The 22,153-nt window shown below is 41.6% G+C and overlaps 1 protein-coding gene across 10 annotated transcripts in view; it reads right to left on the bottom strand.

The window, feature by feature from the left end:
* Nucleotides 1–15,928: 15,928 nt before the first annotated feature.
* Nucleotides 15,929–22,153, bottom strand: part of macrod2 (mono-ADP ribosylhydrolase 2) — a 455,899-nt gene continuing 449,674 nt past the window's right edge. For all 10 annotated transcript variants that reach the window (XM_083695577.1, XM_083695580.1, XM_083695579.1 and 7 more), the window contains 3 exons: nt 20,195–20,224; nt 18,243–18,314; nt 15,929–17,309 (listed from right to left, as the gene is read on the bottom strand). In XM_083695577.1, coding sequence (XP_083551703.1) covers nt 17,257–17,309; nt 18,243–18,314; nt 20,195–20,224 — 155 coding nt within the window. In that variant the 3' untranslated portion in view covers nt 15,929–17,256. The remainder of the gene's footprint in view (nt 17,310–18,242; nt 18,315–20,194; nt 20,225–22,153) is intronic.

Here is a 22,153-nt window from a genome sequence, read left to right as displayed (position 1 = left end):
TGTTTCATCAAGCCTGGCACCACCGTTGTGATTCCCACGCACTGTTCCCAGTTCAGGCCCACCGAACCCAAGTACAAATCCACAGTACTGAAAATGTCCTCTGCCTTTGTAGTGGTAGGGAGATCTCTACTGCAGACAAATTGCTCCTGTAAGTCTCCCTCCCACACATGTCTCACATAAATAAGTAAAATCGCATGGCTAGCAATATCCGTGGATTCATCCATCTGTAAGGCATAGTAAGCGCTTGCCTGGATGCGTGCTGTGGTCTGGTGTTTTATGTCACCAGACATTTCTTCAATGCGCCTACTTATGGTATCATTCGACAGTGGTATGGTCTTCAGCTTATCCGCCGCCGATTGATCTAGCACCTGTCTGACCATGTCCATTGCTGCAGGTAAGAGAAGCTCTTCTGCTATTGTGTGGGGTTTCTTGGCCTTTGCAATACGGTGAGCTACGTGGTATGATGCGCGGAGTGCCTGTTCTAGTTTTGAACATGATGCTGATAGGCAATTCTGCGATGCCCTCAGCTCATGGAGTCATCTTTCAAAGTACTCGACTGGTTTGTCTTTGCACGTAGGATGTTTCGTTTCTAAATGACGTTTTAATTTAGATGGCTTCATGCTCTCTTGTGCGAGCACTTACATACATACCACACACTGTGGTTTCAGTTCCTTTTTGTCCTCAATGTATGTAAATCCATATTTGACATAATCGGGGTCATACTTGCGCTTCGCCATAGGTAGCTACTGCTCAAATGGTGCGAATGTGACCATCGCAACGGCTAGCCGTCTTTTCACGCACGTCTGTCAAAATAAAAGTGGCCTTTTATTTGGCCTTTCTAGTGTTAAAATAAACGTTTTTTGTTTTTGTTTGACCACACACTCCGCGACCCATTCAGAACGACCCAAAAGTGGGTCGCGACCCACCAGTTGAGAAACACTGGTCTAGGCTATCCAACACCAGTAACCAGTTGAGAGCATGCTAACAACATTATTGTTAAGGCCTTCACAGCTCAGAGCAACTTGCTGGATGAACTTGAATTGTAAATGTATCAACCAACCATTGTGATCAGTTTTCTGTCCAGTTTCCTCACGTAAAATAGATACGTTTGTATTGCCAAAAAACGTGTACTGCTTTTGTCTCATGTTTTCCTGATCTGAAATAACAGGCAGTTGGATAGAGCAGCTCTACGGGTTGTGATTCTGCATTCAGTTTAGTTGTCAGTGGCACCATACTCAATATATGCAGGGGCTCACAATTTTGTGTCTGTTGCTAAGGCAACAGTAAGTGGATGTGCTGGAGGACCCCAAGGCCCGGTTGGTGTTATGGAGAAGGGAGAAATCCAAAATGTAATCAAGTTTATAGTTTTTTTTCCAAGAGATATTATTTGTAATATTATTTGTGAGAATAATCAATATTAACACAGAACGTAATTCTTTGCAGTCAAACCAACGACCCATCAACAAAACCTGCTGAGGGATACAGATCTCTGTCTCACACAATGACACTCTCGACACAGTTCTATTTCCAGTATAGTCTGCCGTCCAAGCATTTTCCTGTTTAGTCTCTACAAGATTGTTTATCCAATAATCCATCCAACATTAGATCCTACATCTCACATTTGTGTCAGTGTAAACAGGGCCTATGTGGTGCACTATCAGAGCAGTTTGCTCTCCTTATAGTTTAATGTCTGTTTGTAGAGGGTATATTCTCATGAAGCCAGTGATGACCCAGCTGAGAGTTGGTTCATGTTGGCCATTTGCACACCATAAAGCTGATTTAGCTGGGAAATCTAACTCAGCGTGCATGCACGGATTTGAAAACACATGCAAGTACTCTCTCTATCTGTGCACATGCTTCAGCAGATTCTTGGCCCCTCTCAATCCTTTCACCCATTATGTTCCACTCTGCTGTAGAAAGCCAGCCAACTAAGACCCAGGTGACATATTTAGCTGTACTGTAGATAGAGCCAGAATGTATTAGCATATTCATGCTGTTTACAAAGTTGCAGCCACAATAAATGTTTATATCAGTAAGACTAATGCATTTATTAATGTTTAATTTAATTGCTGAAAAATTTAAAGCTGTTGTTTTTCATTTTCTTTCATTCGGCATTCACTCTTACTGCCTGTTGGAAAATCAACAACTTAATGACTTCTGGAGGAGAGTCGCTAGTAGGGGAGCGACACAGTGACTCTTTATTCCTGTCTTATTAGGGGGTTAGATTATTAGAGCTCCACTAGCAGTCATCATTTAAATGTCTTATTTTATTTTATTTCTCAGAAAATTGGGCATGATGAAAACAAGCTCATTACTGAGCACCTATAGAGCTAGTTTAAACAGAAGTTGTGTTTACAATGATAAAAGCTTTGACCTCTCTAGTAATGACCACTATTCTGAGGTAATGATGCCAATTTAGCTTTTGGTTTATCTACGGAAATTGTTGACAGGTCTCTTAAGAATTGAGTGCTACATGTTGATGCAGGTTGTTCTTTAACAGTGGGAGCCATATTTATGCTGTAAGGAATCAGCCCATAAGACTGAGTGGAAAAATACCAGAAAATCACCAGGGTAGTGTCTTTGGAAAAGAAGGGTCAGCCAAGGGTAGCATTCAATGATCACTCATCACTCTCTCAAGACGAGACCTTCCACAACTTCCAACCTTTCACACTACTTTCAAAACGTCATCTACTGTATGAACACTCCTTCCCCAGTGTTGTTAATGACACTATGGTGGGAAGCTGGATTTTGTTGAGGCCTGTGACTGAAGTGGTTTTAGACAACGGGTTGATGAAAACAAGCATTGTGATTGGCTGAGAGGCGTTTGAAGCCATGATTTAATAACAATAATGTCACAGTTAAATCACCTATCATGATATACCTACGCCTCAGTAGATTTGTGTATCACGTTCCCTTGTCAACATTTGTAGTTTGGGAACTATATTTCTGCAGGGCAGAAACCGCTACAATCTATCACAAAGGAAATACTGAAAGCATTGTTTTCTTGTCACAATTTTTGGATTTGTTATGTTGTAAAAAAGCAATAATGGTAGAGAGGCCGTGATTTATCGTAAATAGGAGTTGTTAAGCACAATGAGCAGTGAGTGCCGGCAAACCCCTACCAAGTGACTCACAGCCTCTCTGGCATTATTGCCTGAATCATCATCAGGAGGTGGAACCAAGATAAATGCCAATGGAAAAGTCCTCTAATTACACTCTCTCAAACGGAATAGCGATCACTGTGACCCTCTGACGTTCTTTGAGTGGTTTTAGTCTTTTTAGTTGATTTCCTTGCACCATGTATTTACTGTTAAAATTCAGCTATGAGGATGGTCCCCAAATCTAAATAATTGTACTGTACTGCCCATCCTGAACTATGATGGCACAATAACCCTGAAGTGAAAACATTATCCGTATCTCTATAAGTGAATTCAGTATTACTTCTTTTGGTCTGGCTTTTGTCATTAAAGGCTGTCAGAATAAGACAAATACACATTTTATTTAGACAACAAATATTTATTTATTTATTTTTAATCACCATTAATATCCTGAACTGTTGGGCTTTTATATGTGTTCAACATTTTTCAAAGTGAGCCTATTCTGAAAGTCAATTTCCCTCACACATTTCAATAGCTTCCCATGCCTTTGAAGAGAGGCATCCATAATGAATGCCATCAATTTTCATCCTAATTAGAGTGTTTATCTCAGATTAGTTCACCTATAGTGTTGCCTTTGCCTCTTGTGAGGGACGATTTTCATGAAGGACAAACACTGTACTTCAGATAAAAACAGCTTATCCAGCACTGGGATTTAAAGCTTTGGAGCTGGAATTAATTTCTCCAATTTGTTTGTGCTGTCTAACAGCCAATGTGGTGCTGGGTCACTGTTGTGGGAGTGTTGTTAAGGGGAGATTGGTGAAGGAGGGGGAGGAGGAAAGTGAGAGGGGTAGAGAGAGAGATTGAGACTGAGAGCAGAGAAGCTCATGTTTATATGAGAGGTGCAGAGAGGGACTTTCATCTGGAAAATAGAAAGTATAATGTAAATTATGTCAGCATTTATTAAGTTAATGCTGCAGGAAAGTATGAAGATAGTGGCTGGAAGACATAATCACTGGACATGATTGGATAAAGAATGAGATTTTTATGATTACAGTATTAAACATGAACCAATAACGATAGTTTGTAGTTAGGTTAGGTGTTATAGTAATGGTTGCATTGGAAAATCTGATGTTTTAGTTTCAGATTCTTCAACACAACACAATGTTATGTTATTCACTCTAACCCCCATATTTCTGTCATTTAGCAGACGCTTTTATCCAAAGCGACTTCCAATAAGTACATTTGTCTAAGTAAGTAAATCAACTATACAACAGTCATCATAAGTAAAAACCATTGATAAGAACAAGGGCCGTTGGCAATCTCAGTGTTTTTTTTACTGGTGATGTAGTGTGTTAGGGGGTTGAGAGGTCTGAGGAGGAAAAGCCCAGGTGTACCCTAAAGAGATGGGTCTTTAGTCTACGGCGGAAGAGAGGTAGTGACTCCGCTGTCCTGACAGTGGTAGGAAGCTCATTCCACCACTGGGGCGCCAAGACAGAGAAGAGCCGTGACTGAGCAGAGTGACCACTACATCCTCATAGAGATGGCGGTGCCAAGCGGCCAGCAGAGGTGGAAGAAGAGAGTGATCGGGGTGGGGTTTGGGGACTGACCATCATTTGCAGATAGGGAGGGGCGGTTCCATTTACCGCTCTGTAGGTGAGCACCAAGGTCTTGAATCTGATGCGAGCTGCTACTGGGAGCCAGTGAAGGGTGCGGAGGAGGGGGGTGACATGGGAGAATTTGGGGAGATTGAACACCAGATGGGCTGCAGCATTCTGGATGAGCTGCAGAGGTCTGATGGCGGAGGTAGGGAGCCCGACCAGAAGTGCCGGATCAGGAGTTGCGATGCTTCTCTCGTGAATGGGCATATGCTTCAAATGTTGTGGAGGAAGAACCTACAGGAGTGGGCCATCACTGTGATGTTAGCCGCACAGGACAGTTGGTTGTCCAAGATCACCCCAAGATTATTTGCTGTCTGGGAGGGGGACACAGTGGAGTTCTCCACCGTGTCTCTGAGAGGGCAGGCTTTCCCAGGAAGGAAGAGGAGTCTGTCTTGTCAAGATTGAGCTTGAGGTGGTGAACAGACATCCAGGCAGAGATGTCTGCAAGACACATGTCGCCACCTACTTTGAGAGATTGGATGATATTCTGTTGTATGTCTGAGATGTCCCCCATTCATTACCTATTCTTGTTAATATTTTGGGTTAATATCAGGCTATAACACCAACAGTGTTTGTTGCCTTTGAATGAAGAACCGAGGAACACCCCATTGGTACTGGCAAGTCAATTCAATGCTTTCTTTATAATTATGTTGTTTGCGGACTTGTAGAGCTTCAAAAACTACCAGCAGAAAGCTCTTGGTTTGGCTAGCCCTCCGCTCTGGACATCAAGCTCAATTGTCAGTCAGATGAGCCTGCGAGAACATGTAAGTAGCTAGCTAGCTGTATCCCAATCCAATTAAAATGTTACATAGCTAGCTAACGTTAGCTAGCATAGCTGGCCTAGAACGTCTGGGGTTAGACTGATAAATTGCTGTATTATGCTTGTTAGCTAATGTTAGCCTGCCTCCCAAAATTGGCAGTATGTTGGACGATCCTGGTGCATCTAACGTTAGCTGTATGTTACAGGAGCAAAAACAGACAGACAGAAAACTGTGGGGACACAGCTGTCAAAAGGGCCACGGTGTGTATTCATGTTTAGATTGTTGATTCAATGTATGCCCAATGTAAGACAATATAAGGTAATCTTACCATGTTGAACTTATCACAATTGCTTTCATTACATGTAAAGACAATGCATCATTGCAATTGTCCATACTAATATAGAGCTACTTGATGACTACTACTTGATCAATGACCTTCATTCCTTGTTGTTGAGAATTACAGTAGATACATATGAAGTATACAACATTTTGATTGGTATACTCATGTCATTGGGTTCAGGGACCATATAATTACTGATTGCATGATATATTTACTATGATAAATGAACAATGATTTCTGCATTTCAGTAGACGTCATCATCTGCGAGCATCAGGGATTACACTGTAAGACAAAAGCACACAGAGGGCAGACAGGTTGGACTATAAATATATTTTTGATTTTATTTAGGATACATCGATGAGCTCATGAACCTCCTCTTCAACGATGTCATCAATGACCCTGCTTCCTACGTCATGGAACTGGATGCTGTGTTGATGCCAGAACCCCTGTGTGCCCAGTACGCGCGACCAGAGAAGGCAGAGGCCATTACAACCTACATGTCCCAGTTCAGTCGTCAAGGAGTCTAAACGCGGTGTATGCCGCCTCTTCATCTGGACACTCCTGATGAATTCGAAAGGTATGATAACCTTGTTGAGCCTTCCAAGATAGCTCCAGCACCAGCTTTCAAACTGCCTGTAGGCCAGGTAGTGGGCACACCTGTAATAAATGTATGACACAAATAATTGTACATGATTAGGTCTGTAAGTTGAATTGAATTGATATGATGAATTATACTGACAGGTGCATAACTATAAGCATGTTAGCCAAGTCATTGAATTAGCTCAGTATTTACACATTTCAACAGTAGCTAAATAGTTGGTAATTAAAGGATAGAACTATAAGCACATCTAATATATAAATGTGCTGTATCATAATGCAGCAAGCTAGCTACATTCTAAACATTTTAGAATCAACCGTTATACTACTGCACTAGCTAACACTCTTTATAAGATAGCATTACAACCCTCTCTGCTACTAGGCTATGGTGGCTCTGGTAAACAGGCTAAACTCACCATTCGGTAAGAATTTGCGCAGAACGCAAGTTTCGTTGTAGTGGGACCTCTGCCTCTTCTTCGAAATCGGACTTAGAAGGTTCATGCAGACATGGCTGAATGAGACCGATTCTCCCTGCTTACTAGCGCGGTCTGTAGCACGTGAGTTTGGCCCTGACGGTTTCCCTGCTGAATTTTTTAAAACATTTGCAGATACACTGTCCCCACTGCTACTTAACATGTTTAATGAATCACTGCAAAATGGCTCACTCCCTCTCACGTTACGTCAGGCTACTATTTCTCTTATATTGAAAAAGGATAAAGACCCTGTAGTAATTATCGCCCTATCTCTCTGCTTTGTGCAGATGTCAAAATACTGGCTAAAATGCTGGCTAGGTAGTACATTCATTTTAAAGTCCTCAGAACTATCTGACCAGAAAGTTGAGTTATGTGTTTTATAAGACTTATTGAAGTTTTTTTGGGTTAAAATTTTTGTGGATGTTTAAAATGATACGCAACTTTGACACAAAAAACTATTTGAACCATTTAATGTCGACTTGCCAGAACCTTTAAGTAACAATAAAAACGTAATCACAAAAAAAATAAAAAAAAGTTTAAATAAAAATAACTGCACTATACGATTCGTGTTATCATCTTAATTTCCCAGATCCTCAGAATGAAAGCACCTTCCAGCAGAAGCTTTACTGGCAATGAAGTGCCTCTACAGTACTGCAAGTTCCTCCCCTTCCCCTGCTAGTCCACAACACACTCTCATATTGATACTCTACTACAGTATTCTACAAGTAATAATGCCAAGCAAGAGCTCTTATTATTTAGATCGTCATGGACACAAAATTTAGTAGGGCCTTGCAACCATTTTAACGTCTTATTGTTCATCATTTTACAAAGATTGTGTATGGTGCAGCGGCTGGAGTGTGTCCTGCCAACTATCATCTCTGCAGACCAAACAGGGTTTATAAAGTACAGACATTCCTTTCGTAATGTCAGACGACTGTTTGATATTCTGTATTCACACACAACCTCTGACGACCCTGAGCTGGTAATTTCAATGGATGCCGAAAAGGCATTTGACCGTGTGGAGTGGCCCTACCTGTTTTACACATTGAAACGTTTTGGCTTTGGCAATACATTTATATCATGGATTAAGCTTTTGTATACATCCCCTCTTGCTTGTGTCCTCACAAATAATGACTACTCTGACTATTTCTCCCTCAAACGTGGTACCCGACAGGGCTGCCCACTCTCTCCATTACTGTTTGCCATTGCCATTGAACCTCTAGCAGTAGCCCTCAGGTCCAGTCAGATGTTGGGCATCTCAAGAGGCGGCATGGAACATAAGCTATCCCTGTACGCCGATGATCTCTTGGTCTTTCTTTCTAGTCCAGACAAATCTATCCCCCTTGTACTAACTGTATTGAAAGAATTTGGCCATATCTCAGGTTATAAATTAAATCTGCATAAAAGCGAACTTATGCCAGTTAATGTGGCGGCCATAGCCCATCCCCTCTCAAAGTTACCATTCAGAACGTCTCTGGAGCACTTTTAATATTTGGGTGTCTGTGTAACTAAAAACTATTCAGAACTATTTAAATGTAACTTTTCCCCTCTTTTATCTAGGCTGTCCCAAGACATCCATCGTTGGTCACTGTTGCCTCTGTCTCTCGCTGGTCGAATAAATTGTATTAAAATGAATGTACTGCCCAAGTTCTTATATCTATTCCAATTTGCAGCCCACTCATTTCTTTAGATATTTGCAAATTAGAGATTTTGTTCGCAATCATTTTCCAGGTCTGCTAGCTTAGAGGAGATACTGTGACTGTTTCTGTCCCCTGTCATGGATCTGGTATAACTAAGCTAAATAGACCATCAGGTCTATTTTAATAATCTGGTGGGTATACAAATCTGCCCTTCTGCTGATAGTAAAATGCACTCTGCGTCTCTTTGCAACACCCATCTTAAACTGGCCATACTAAACACTAGATGGTCACAACTAAGGCTATCCTAGTTAATTAACTTATTACAGACCATAAATTAGATGTGATAGGACTAAGAGAAACTTGGCTTCAAACAGATGAGTATATTTGGTTAAATGAAGCCTCTTCTCCTGGATTTATTGATAGCCAAGTCCAGTGCATGTCGAAGAAAAGAGGAGGGGTTGCTATGATCTACGATATGTGTCTAGGTTTTACACCTAAACCAGAGATGGTTTTCTCGTCTTTTGAGGTTCTAGTAATAAAGTCTTTGCAGCAGGACCAGGCGTAGCTGTAGCATGGTATTTACTCCACAGTCGCTCACTCTGACTACTCTGTATCGACCCCCTGGGCCGTACTCAACATTTCTGAATACATTTGCGGAGTTCCTGTCTAATCTGGTGACTCAGGCTGGTTTGAGTCACATAGATGATGATGCTGACCCGCTCAGAAAAGATTACTTAGCACTTATTGACTCAGTTGGTGTATCTGGACATACCCACCCATCATCATCCTCTGGATCGTGTGGTATTGATATTGATGAAGTCTTAGTCTCTCAAAAACCTGTGCTACAGACCACATTTTTATCACATGCCAGCTCAGAATAACAAATTACCTTAGTTCAGAACCTAGATATATTACTAGCCGTTCTATCAATTCTCCCGGTCTCTTTTTTACAATAGCGGATCCCTTGGATAGCAAGTCGGGCCACATCACTATGGAGGAATATAACTTAAAACCCTTGACCTTGTTGCACAGCTCAGTAAGAATAACCAGAGACAAAAGAAATTAACACCTGTGCCCTTAAACAAGCCTTGAAAAAACAAGCCCAGTACAAACAGGCCCTCGCCACAGCAACGTCTGCTTACCTCTCAAACTTGAATGAGGAAAACAAGCTAAATCCAAAATTTGTCTTCGATACAGTTGCAAAAGAGATTACAGTCAGAAATCGGATTACAGTGGATTATAAAGTGAGTATTGGTGAATTTGTCGAATTGTGTAAAAATGTGACGAAGAAGGTAAGTATTGGAGAATCTGTAGAATTGTTGGAACTCCCCAGTACCTATGATACGTTGAGATATAGGGAAGTTTTGGTAACTTCTCCAAATTGGTTACATCCTCTAAACCATCCAGTTGTTTACCTGACCCTATTCTTACAAGGCTAGTTAAAGAGATAATTTCTACCTAGGGGTTCCAATGATATATATATATTCAGTATATCTAACTTGCCGTTTCTCTTGAAAATACTTGAGAAAGCAGTAGCCCAGCAGCTCACTACATTTTTGAAACAGAATAGCATATATAAGACCCTTTCTGTTCTTGTACCTCCTGATTTAAGCACAGCTTTTGACACTGTTGATCATATTGTACTTATAGAACGTTAGAGAATCTTGTTGGTTTACGTGGTTTAGCGTTAGCGTGGTTCAGATCCTACCTAACAAATAGATAACAGTTTGCTCTAATGGATGAGAAAATCTCAGCTCCCTCTAAGGTAAATTTGGTGTCCCACAAGGCTCAATACTCAACCCTTTACTGTTCTCTTTGTATATGCTACCCCTAGTCGATATTATTCATAAGCATGGTGTACATTTTCATTGTTATGCAGATGACACTCAACTTTATATCTCAATGAAATGAAGAGAAGTACTACGGACATAAAAAAGTGGATGGCTGGCAACTTTCTACTCCTCAACTCGGACAAGAATGAGATGCTCATCCTTGGTCCAAATAAACATACTATCTGATCTAACGCTTAGTCTCCACGGCTGCATGATCACTCCTAAGCAGGCAGTAAAAAACCTTGGAGTTACTATTGACTCTGTTCTCTCATTTGATACACATATCAAAACCATTCAATCAAATCAAGAATAGCGTTCTTTTATCTCCATAACATACCTAAGATTAGGAATTTTGTATCATTTAGTGATGCAGAAAAGTTGATTCACACATTTGTATCCTGCTAACTTGATTGCTGTAATGCGCTATTATCTGGCTGCCCACACTCTTCACTGAAACGTCTCCAACTAGTACAAAATACAACTGCTAGAATCCTTACTAGAACCAAAAAGTGCAGAGCATTTTGCTTCAGAATGCCCCATCTCTGGAATAATCTTCCGATTCATGTTAGGAAAGATTCAGTCTCAATTTTCAAGTCTAGGCTCAAGACTCATCTCTTTAGTCAGTGTTACGACCGGTCCCATCCTGGGTGGTTACTGAGGTGCCTTCGGGGAGTATGGGGGCTGGGTCAGCCTGGACAGCTGCACCTCCACACCTGATGCAGGAATGTGCAGTGTTGGCGCTGGCCGTGTCCTTTAGATGTATTGTTTACATTATTTAGTTTGTTGTTCTTGTTGTAAAGCGCTTTGAGACAATTGTCTTGTAAAAAGCGCTATACAAATACATTTGATTTGATACTCTCTGTATGTAATGTAACTTTGTGAAACAATGCCTAAGCCTATTTGATCTGCTCTTTCCTCAGGTGATTCTAATGTCAGTAACTCTTGTATGTGCAGCAAACAGATATGTTATGTCAGATGTACTGTACAGTACCTATGGATTTACTTGTGTGAGGGAGATATCTCAAGGATATAAATAACTAACAAACAAGTATCCAATTATCATAAACCAGAGGAGTAACGGTTTTAATGCTTAGTCGAGCATAGTGTAAGCTAGTAAGCACAGTATTGCAGAAGACCTACAGTGAGTTTGCTGGTTTGCTGTTTGGTTTGCTGTTCCAGAAAGTGTTTTGCCTGGTAGGCAGAGACAGACAGAGCACTGTGGAATAAGGCAGTCTACCCACTGCCCAGGTTTATGCTTGCACATACTACATTTAAATGAGGCCATTAATAATTTAAACCATCATGGTAACACAAACAATCCTTCCTACAAGCCCTAATAGACGTGTGACTGAATAAATAGTAAAAATGGTGGCAACATGTATTATCAATTCATGCTACATACTGCATAATGTGAAACCTGTTGTGTTGAATTTCTTATTGATGTCATATAACTGGGGACCTGAGGAAATCTTGACTTGTTTTTTCTCTTGTAGTTCCACCCCCCAGCACTAAGAGGATGACATAACGCCCTCTCAAACCATGTGTTGCCACAAGTTGCAGACTCATTATACTCACAATACTTTAACCAGAATGCATATAACTTATTTGTTAACAATGTTCAGAGGAGGATTCTAATCATATAGAGAAATTGAAAGTAAACATTTTGAAAATCTGTTGCTAACTGTCTGGAGTGTGGTGACACATGCAGTGCCGCCTTGAGGATAAGCTTTAAATTACATGTTGAAAATGTGACAGGTCAGGTGGTCAAGAATCTCTTAGGTCCTTACACATAACAACTTATGGGGCAATATTTTAACAGCATAAAAAACAGTCTTAGCGCAAACGTGGGTGCAAGTGGTGGCCCTAGGGGCAGTGTCTGAAATATTTGTGCTTTTTTCAAAGCCAGATTCTTCAGTGCACATGATGGCATTTAACCTGCTAATTGTCATTACAACGCCTCTATTTACTGCTACTATTCTGACATGAGCGCAGGTGAGACAGCTCCAGCGCAGTGGTGTTTTTACCTGTTACCACCTACACAGATTGCCAATATGCCTGGATAATCCCAAATAGATGTTTGTAGATGTTCAGGAGATGTTCAATTTACTGTCAACAACATTTCAACATTCTAACTATCCACTAACCCTAACCCTAACCCTAACCTTAACCCTAATCCTAACCCTAAATTTAACCTAAAACCTAACCCTAATCCTAACCCTAAATTTAACCTAAAACCTAACCCTAATCCTAACCCTAAATTTAACACGAAACCTAACCCTAACCTCATTGAGACCAGGCTTTCCTAGTCCTGAAAGCCTGTTGAAATCCTTTGCAGAAAGTAGCTACAAAAGGTTGGAAACCTGTTTGAACTGAGTGATGCCTAGCCACATGTCAAACCAATGCAATACCTAATGCCTTCATCGACTAGGTTTTGTGTATACAGCACACTTCTGGCAAAACAGAATTCTGTTTTTTCTTCGGGTTTTCTTAAATTTTATTCAATGTTGCAAGCTAGCATTTACAGTAGCAGCAACTCTCTGCAAAATAGCCTTACCCGGTCGGAAAAGAGTCTATTAGGGGGACGTGGACTGAGTCCTCAGTGATGAAATACAGTTTCTGTTGGACAAGGGAGCAGTCTGTGTGGTGCCTTAGGAGGAAGTCCAACTGGGCTTTACTGGTTCACAGGAGATTTCTGAGGTTCATCTTCCAGGGCACGACTTACGAATATCTAACCTTACCATTCGGTCTGTTCCTGGCCCTGTGGACATTCACTTGTCCTACACTTCAGGATAAAAACTTGCTCACATCAACCCAAAGGACAAACTTTGTCAGTTTGACTCTAGACTCAGTCTCAAGGTGTTTCGCTCAGCCAGAGCAGTCTCGTACTTGATGTGTCTGAGGCTACTTTGGCTGATGTCCTCACTGATTATGGTAGTCCCACAACATCCTTTTCATGCGAGATTCCAGTGATGGGTCATAGCACTCCACCTGGATCCCTCTCTGCATCGGCACAGACCCGTCTGTCTCCGCAATGTGCATTGGAGAGACCCCTCCTTCCTGCTGATAGGATGCCCCATGGGGAGATTTCTATCACACAAAGTTGTGACGACAGATGCGTCACTTTAGGGATGGAGGGCAGTTCACAAAGGACGTTCAGTGAGTGGAGTATATCAATGTTCTCGAGCTCTACCCAGTGTTACTAGACCTCAGGCACTTTTTGTCCATTCCTACAGGGACATCATGTCCTTGTCAGGTCAGACAACATGTCCACAGTGGCGTACGTCAATCGCCAAGGAGGGATATGCTCCAAGCAGCTCCTGACTGTAGCACATGAATTACTGCTTTTGACCATTTGTTGTCTCTCAGAGCGGATTTACTGTCGCTGGAAGGCCCCCCTAGCTGTGACGGGATGGCGACTCCATCCACCAGGAGATTTGGAGATGTTACAGCAGGGCTCTTTTTCATGTGGATGCGTTGGCCTACCAGTGGCCAGACTCCCTCCTTTACGCATTCCCTCCTGTCAGCCTCATTTCACTCACTCTGGACAGAGTGAGGACATGCAGTTTATCCCTTCTCCTGATTTCCCCGCATTGGCCTGGGAGACCTTGGCTAGCGGAGATAGCACAGATTCTTTGCACACAACCTTTGTGCCTTCCGTTGCACTGAGATTTATTATCCCAAGCGCAGGGCCAAACTCGCACCCCCGTGTTGATGAATCTATGGGTTTGGCCTGTGAGAGTTTCAATCTAAACTCAGAGGGCTTGTCACTGAATGTGATCGCCACAATTCAATGGACTAGAGCCCCCTCTACAAGGAGTCTATACAATCTCAAGTGGAGGGTGTTTGAGGGTTGGTGTGAGAGACATGGTGTGGTGCGTTTTCTGTGCTCCAGGCATGATTGACTTCATTGTCTTCAGCAAAAGGTACACAAGAGTGCACATCCCATAGTGAGGGGTCTCCCTCATCTCTTTCAGAGAACTTGGGTCACATTATGCAACCTTTAGATTTGTTTAGCTTTGCTGTGTTCGTATTTAGTGTAACAAATACATGCCTGTTATGTTTAAGTTGGACACATAAGGTAAAGGAAACTATTCTAGTGGCATTCACTTGCCTACATCTTCAATACTCCATTCTAATGCACCACCGTGGTGCTCTCAGAGGTCCCTCAGTCCTATTTAATTGACCAGCGTGTGTGTAATGATGTAATAATGGCTCACTGGCATGGACCATATAAGGGATCATCGAGGAGGGCTAGGTGTGCAAACTGTTGCATACCCATACTGGTGGATGGAGAAGCACTGGGACCACAGATCATTTACTGCTGGAGCCATAACTCATAGATTGGGCTCAGGGGGAAAGTTATCAGCACAGTAATTACACTAGCTAGAGAGAGTTACAGTGTGTGCCACAGAAAATGCCACTATTGGAGCTGCCTGGGTTTTTGGAAGTGGAGGTTGTTGGAGCATTTTTGATGGCATTTTCAACTTAAATGATTAGAACAAAAAGTAAGGCAATTGCACCTGTAAAGGGCCTTTTGAAATGTATCAGGATATTCAATTTAATTCCATAGTATTTAGAAGCCAGAGGCTGAGGTTTTATCTCTGTAGCTCCCTGAGAGATGATGCACCATTGAGCTCAGCATGGTGGATATCCCAGCACATCCAGTAACTCAGTGGGAGAATACAGTAGGGGCTATATCTTTGCGCAAATGTGGGTGCTGTCGGGCACAGACGGTGGCGCTTAGGGGGTGTGTCTGAAATGTTACTGCTATTTTCATGGCAATATTTTTCAACTGTTTTTCTGTTACCGCCCTGACAATTTGCCAATATGCCTGCATTTAGACTTGCATCCGTTTTGCTGAAAATAGAGCTCTAGGTGTCTGAAATTCTTATTGTGCAGTACATTTCATGTGTTCACAGGTTTATGCTTTGAGCATAATTACGTTGTCTATTGACAATCACATCTGTAAAAACAAAATGATTTTGGGAGCATTTCATCAGTAAGTCAAAAATGTATCAATAGTAACATTCATTGAAGTCTAACATCTGTAGAGATATCAGACAGCTCTGCCACAAGTATCAAACAGAAAGTTAGGGTGCATGTTTGTATGATGTGGAGCCCCAACTAGCTCTGCCCTGGAGAGTTCAGTCTTTGAAGGTGACCTCTGTGGCATCCCTATAAGGTTTGGAACTACTAGTGAGTAATCTTTAGGACGGGCAGGACTCTGAGGTCAGGAGGAGCCCAGGACCCAGCGGATAACCCCTCTCATCTCAGGCAGGATAGACAGCAGGGCCACAAGGGCCAGATGCTGAAGATCACAGGACTGTATAAGTGTTTCTGTCCAGTCAGACACAGCAGTCTGATGAGACTGCCACTGGGGTGCATTTCAACATGTCAAAGAAAATGCAAATGATTATCTGAGATCATACCTATATTTATAATTGGCAGCTTTGGTGAATGGAATGGTGTGCATACTAATTAACTGTGATGCACAGACAAAAAAGGACAGCAAGAGACATTATTTCCCCCTTAAACTTTATTAGTTAATCTCATTATTGTTTAGCAAAGCAAACACCAAAGTATGAAGGCATCTTTTCATAGTAATACATCTGATGTAGAGTATGGCACCACTGAAAGTAATTTATGAATTGTAACATCATCGGAAAGAAATTCAAATTCTTTTTGCTTAATTTCTCAAACTAAAAAGACAGAAAGTAACAACAGATCAGCCATTACCTTAGGTACTAAAATTAAAATTCATCAGCAAGCAATACACAACCAAGAATATGCACTTTACCACCTTTGTCTATTTGTGATCATAAAGTTTGATGTGAAATAAGGCAGATTATTTTGATACAATTACAGACAATCTTGTTGAAAGACAAGAAAAAGAGAATATAGGACTATAATGCCTGTTAATGTTGGTGACGTTTTAAAGCGATTCTGGCATGCATTGAAAAACAACAAAAATTCAAATAATCAATCTGTTAAAAGACGCACACATCCTCTAAAAGTCTGTGTGGGAGTTGATGAACAGTTTCCTTTTTAATGAGTTTGGCTGCAGATACAGCTGCTCTGAAGATCAGACACAAAAGTGCTCTTTAGAGAGATGAAAGCGGGGCTGGGAGATGTCGTCGTTTTGAAGCACATTGCTACACAAACCTTAGTCTGTGTGGGTGTCAAGGTATTAGATGACATGACTAAGCATTGGAGCTAAAACAGCAACAATATGTGACAAGAAGGCATGGAAGATATGCCAAACCTCTTGTGATGTACAGTGTTGTACCTCCTTAATGTCAATCATACATAACAATCTGAAGAGGCATATGAATGCTGGAAGCTGTCATGTTTTCGGCTGTTAGAAATAATGACAGACATTGATACAACACTATTTCTGTTGTAAGCTTCTTACTAAGAGGGAATGGTAAACCCTAAGCATTTCCTGACCTGTAGTGTTTAATGTCTGCAGACTGTGGTTGAGCTGTTCTGTTGGCGTGGTGTTGTGATAACTACAGTCCATGCTCCCGCAGGGTCTGGATCATATAGATGGAATAGATGGCCATCACATCTCCTAAAGGTGTTCACCTGGCACTATGGCTAGTAGGAGTGGCTGATGAATCTGATAGATAGTGAGGTATCTCATCCATTTGATATGTTCAAATCCTTGATTATGGGTTTGTTCATACATACATAATTGGTTGATAATGAATTTCATAATATTCAAATTATCTCATAATAAATCAAATATAAAGTAAAATTGGAAATGAGCTGTTAATGGTGAATGATTATTTTTCTCCCTCAGTGTCAGAGGCCTGGCTTGGCTGGTCTGATACTGTAGTGGTGGGCCTTCACACAGGTTACTGGCTGTCCAATGAGGTTGATTGTCCTTCCCTCTGCTGGTCTACAGGTTCTGGATGAAACATAGAAGTGGTTGATGTAAGGGTGCAGGGTGACAACATAGCTACAGTAAGTTATTGTTATCATGCTATCCAAACCTTACTCAACTCTTGCTACCAGTTTACAACAGTTGTTTATTTTTCTTTCTTTCCTGTGCCTGAAAACGATCCAACATGACACAGTTACTGTCCTAGACATTTACAGAATTCTCTAGGGGTGGAATTCTAACTCGAGATCTGTATGTGTAACTTGAATCCTTGAGTCATTTCTCATTGACATCAATGTAAGATTAACTGGAATGTCAGAGTTATGTGCACTGATCTTGAGTTAGGATTTCCACCTAAATTAATACATTCAAATGACATGCAGAATGTTAATACACTAGGTCACAATGGAGACCTGAAAATGACAACATTGCAGTATCCTTATCAAATATGATTTATCAACGTTATTTTTAACCCCACAGTCTGTGACGGTTCCAAGGTAAGAAAATATGCATTCCAGGTTTGATTTATTAAATGTCTGATAGTTTGGTTTGTAGGTAATTCATCACACTCAATCTCCAAAAGCGTGCTGACACGTTTATACCAAAATATCAGGGTCATTGCTGAGCGTCTGAGATGAGGAGAAAGGATTTAAAATTGCACTGTTGTCCAGAAGAACAGGTAAAACTCACTGCTGACTACCCCTACAGAGAGAGAGAGAGAGATGAAGACAGACAAGGAGGAGTGGGTGTGCCTTTGGAGAGAAGAAAAGAGGGAGAGAGAGGGAGGGTGAAACTGAATACGAAATTCTAGCCCACTCTGGAGAGCTCAGGGTTCTCAGACTGAAGTGAATTTTAATTCAGCAGCTGTGGCCACTAATAATGATCCAGCTGCAGATAAATGGAGATGACTGAGGAAAGTGTGAGATGGTGTGTGTGAGTGTGATCCTTCACCCTCCTTACCTTTGGACTGAGTGCTGTCGGTTTGAGTTAAATCAGATCCTTGCGAGTCCTTGCCCTGAGCTTCCATTTTCACTAGACAAGAGAGAAGGAGAGCAGATGACAATCATAGCTTTCGGTGTGATGCTGCTGGCAGAACCATGTGTAGTTCAGACTTAGGGCTAGAGTCCCTGTCCCTGATCTCTCAGACTGGTGTCAGACAACTCCACTCTCTATTCCCCATCGTCTCTTTACCAATGGATAGTTTGTTCACCTACAGCTATCAACTATTCAACTAGTGTAAGATGGCATAGGCATGCATTCAGTGACACTAAAGGCCGATTCATGCATGGAGGCGGAGCTGAAATAGTTCAGTAGTAGAAGAAGATTCGGGACAAGTTTGTGCAAATAAAAAGAAAGCTGGAGAAAACAAAGAAAAGGGGAGTGGTGGGAATCAAACAAAGCCCACCTTCTTCGTTATACTCTCTTGGCTGGAAGTATTCATAAAGCACCGTGAGACAGAGACAAACTATCCTGAGGTAAATAAAGACAACCTTTGTTTACTAGCTAGCTAGTTAGCTTTGTTTGTTAACTTTGACTGCAGCTGATCTCAACCATTAATTATGTCATTGCTAATATGAAAGCCACCAGAAGTGTACAAAAGTGTAATGACACCACTGTGCACAGGCTGTGCGTAGGCTACACAGAAGTATGAATTACAGAGTGCTTGTGACAGTGTTGTGCAATGTGAACCACGTACTAGCCGCACAAGTGACGCAGAAGCAATGTAGAGGCCTTAACTTCGCTCTCTTGACTCCTGTTCTCACATTAAAGTTCAAAGGTTCAAAGTTGACTATTACTGTGTGAGCTAGCTTAGCATAGTTTGGCTGTCTAAATCAGCGTGCAGAATTTAGGCTCACAGCTCTGTAAATGTGATTGCTGTGTTGTCGACACCGGTTTAGAGAACACTTATGTTTAACCATTAACTCAGTTGCGGCAGGTAGTCTTGAGGTTAGAGAGGTTCGATCCCCACCTCGGGAGGTGTGAGCCGGCCTCAGCGAGGGTCGCTGGCATTATATCTAAGGTGCCTACTGCTGATGTGCCCTTGAGCAAGGCACTTTACCCCTAACTTCTCCAGGGGTGCCAAACTACGGCTGACCCTGTGCTCTGACCTCTCTGCTATGTGTGTGTGTGTCATCTTGGGGAGTATGCAAAAATCACACATTCCTAACCAACAGTTGGTACAGCAAATAAAGCATTGTTTGTTTGTGTACTCCAGTAACCCTTGTCTTCCACAACGGGACACCCAAATTGCATTATTTATTTCGAAATATAAACCACTTTCAGTACATATTCATTATCATGATATTTTAAAATGTCCAATGGTGTCACCAGCATTTATTGCTGTGATTTTAACGGCAAATAAAGTGTAATTACAATGTTGCCATATTTCGTGAAATAGGCCTAACAGATGAAATAGGACACATAATTATGATATGAAAAACGATTTTAAATATCCTCACGCAATGTTGATGTTAATGTTAAAATTACAACAAATTTGACTGTTAAGGTGCTAGACGTGTACAAATAATGTAGTTTCACTGGGTTCCAAGATTAAAAAATAATGTAATCGTTTTTTGCTATCTGTATTTCGACCTGCTGGTGGCAGCAGACGTGCTGTCACGCCCATGGAGGCAATCACAACAGAAATGAAGAAGACCGCAGTTACTATTGGTTATACGGTAGAAAACACTTTGCAAACTTTCTGTGCAAATCAGCTAAACGCATGATTGACTTGACACAGCAATCATGGTTTACACTATAACAGGTGCAGTGTAAACCAGTCAATTGTCTATTTTTTGGGAAAACACACTCTGAAGCTTAAACCACAGGTATGCTAGTAGGTCCATTGCAATAGTCCAGCAATTACTTATAAACACCATGCTATAAAATACAGTACAACCATTGTTTCTCACCTTCACAGGTGCTGGTGCTACTCTCATTCCCTGTGGATTGAGAAGAGTACAACACACACACAAACATAAACAGTTAAAACAATCATCAAAATGTATGTCTTTTTCTATAAAATACCTATTCATTTGTCATTTGATATCTGTTTATTTTCAGTTGCTAATTGAGTATGTCATTGCTGGAGTGGTCTGTGTTTTTAACAATTCTGTTGTCCATGTAAGTGAATCGAGTGGTGTGATATCATCTGGTCATTCCCAACTCTCCAGTCAGTCACCAAGTTACAGTCAATAAAACAACAACAACAACAACAATAACAACAACAACAACAACAACAACAACAACAACAACAACAACAACAACAATACCAATGCCAAGTATCCCCCACCATTCCAGAAAATAAAACACAACTTCAAACTCCCGGCCTCACATTTACATTTACATCAGGCTACGGATGGTACTTAGCGCATCAAAGTCGCTCATGCCTGGAAATTCAATGCCTTCCTAAAGAGTCCTACTTCAAAAAGGAACAAAACAAATGCGAGGAGCGAGAGAGATGCATGCAAAATTAATTACAGACTGCCTTCGGTCTAAGGCAGCATGAAAACCCCCTCCCTCCCCCATCCTCCCCCTCCCTCTGCAGTCACACAGCTCTGCCTTGCTCACTCCCAAAACAAACCTCTCTGCCTCCCCCTCACCAGCCCCATCCTCCAAACAAACCACGCCATAAAAATAACTAGCCTCCCCAGGCAGCCTGACAATGATGCAAACAAATACAACTCCTTAGCAGTGATGGAAGAAAGTGTGATTCAAAATGGTTTCCATGTACTGTTCATCTATATCAACAAACTGTTTCTCAGACAGACATTGCATCTAGTATAGAAATGCAGGGCCACAGTGTTGTCTACTTCTTTATACATGCCTGCCTTCTTACTGGAGGCTATTAAAATGAGAATTCCCTGGGTTCTGAGATAGTTCAATCACCACATACATTGATTCCTATGGCAATTTCAAACTGTGGGGCTGAGGGTAATGGGCTTTGGAGAGGAAATGCATTACAATGCATTTCAAACATAAAACAGTTTTCATCTGCAGCAGAAGCCTTTTGGAATGGGATTTCTCTCTCCAGCACTGTCAGAGTGGAGCAGGAATGACAGGAGCAGGACTAGGCAATGATTCCATTTCACCACAGCCTTGTCTCACGCTCTCACAGGGAGCCGACCAGCCAGAGAGGGAAAATAAAACCATGCAAGACATCATTCAAAGCCTGTTGCATGACCCTTGCTGATCAAAGCTGCAGATTTGTCACCCGATTCATCCCCAACCCTCATTCTCTCAATGACCAATTGGAATAAAAAACACACATAGTATGTGTATATAAGTGAAAGTATATAATGCATTCACATGTTTCTATGATTCCAGGTCAGAAACATTAAAACAGGTATTATGGAATGGAATGTTGTGTCTTGTATAGTAGCACAGCCTCCTCCATGTCTGCCTTTTAAATGAGCCAGCTATTAGGGTCCCTCTGTAGCAGCAGGACCTCATGGTAGCACTGGCCTCATTCCAGATGCCTCTATCTCTAACTTCTCTCCTCCCAGGTAATAACATCAGAGCCAAGGAGCTGTAGTGCCACATTCTCCTCCTAATAACCAGCACTGATCAAAACACAACACAACCATAAAGCTCTGAATTTAATTTGATTGTGCCCTGGTCCCCCCGTCAGCCTGTGACTCACTGGGAGCAGCAGGACTGGGCTGTGTCTCTCACCAATTTTGCTCCTGTGTGCTAACAGTAGAAGGGCTATCATTTAGAGGTGAGCGTGCTTTGGATACAAACACATAAACAAGATGGCGAGAGGGAGAAAAACAGGGCTCTGTCAAGATTCTGGAGAGGGAGAAGCTTAGTCCACAGAGAGCTCTTAGGAGAAGAGACAAGGAGAGGAAAACAACACAGTGAATTGGCTG

This window comes from Argentina silus (genome assembly GCF_951799395.1).
Source record: "Argentina silus genome assembly, chromosome: X".
NCBI lineage: Eukaryota > Metazoa > Chordata > Actinopteri > Argentiniformes > Argentinidae > Argentina > Argentina silus.
Note: the sequence above shows the minus strand (reverse complement) of the source record. Positions and strands in the feature narration are given on the sequence as shown.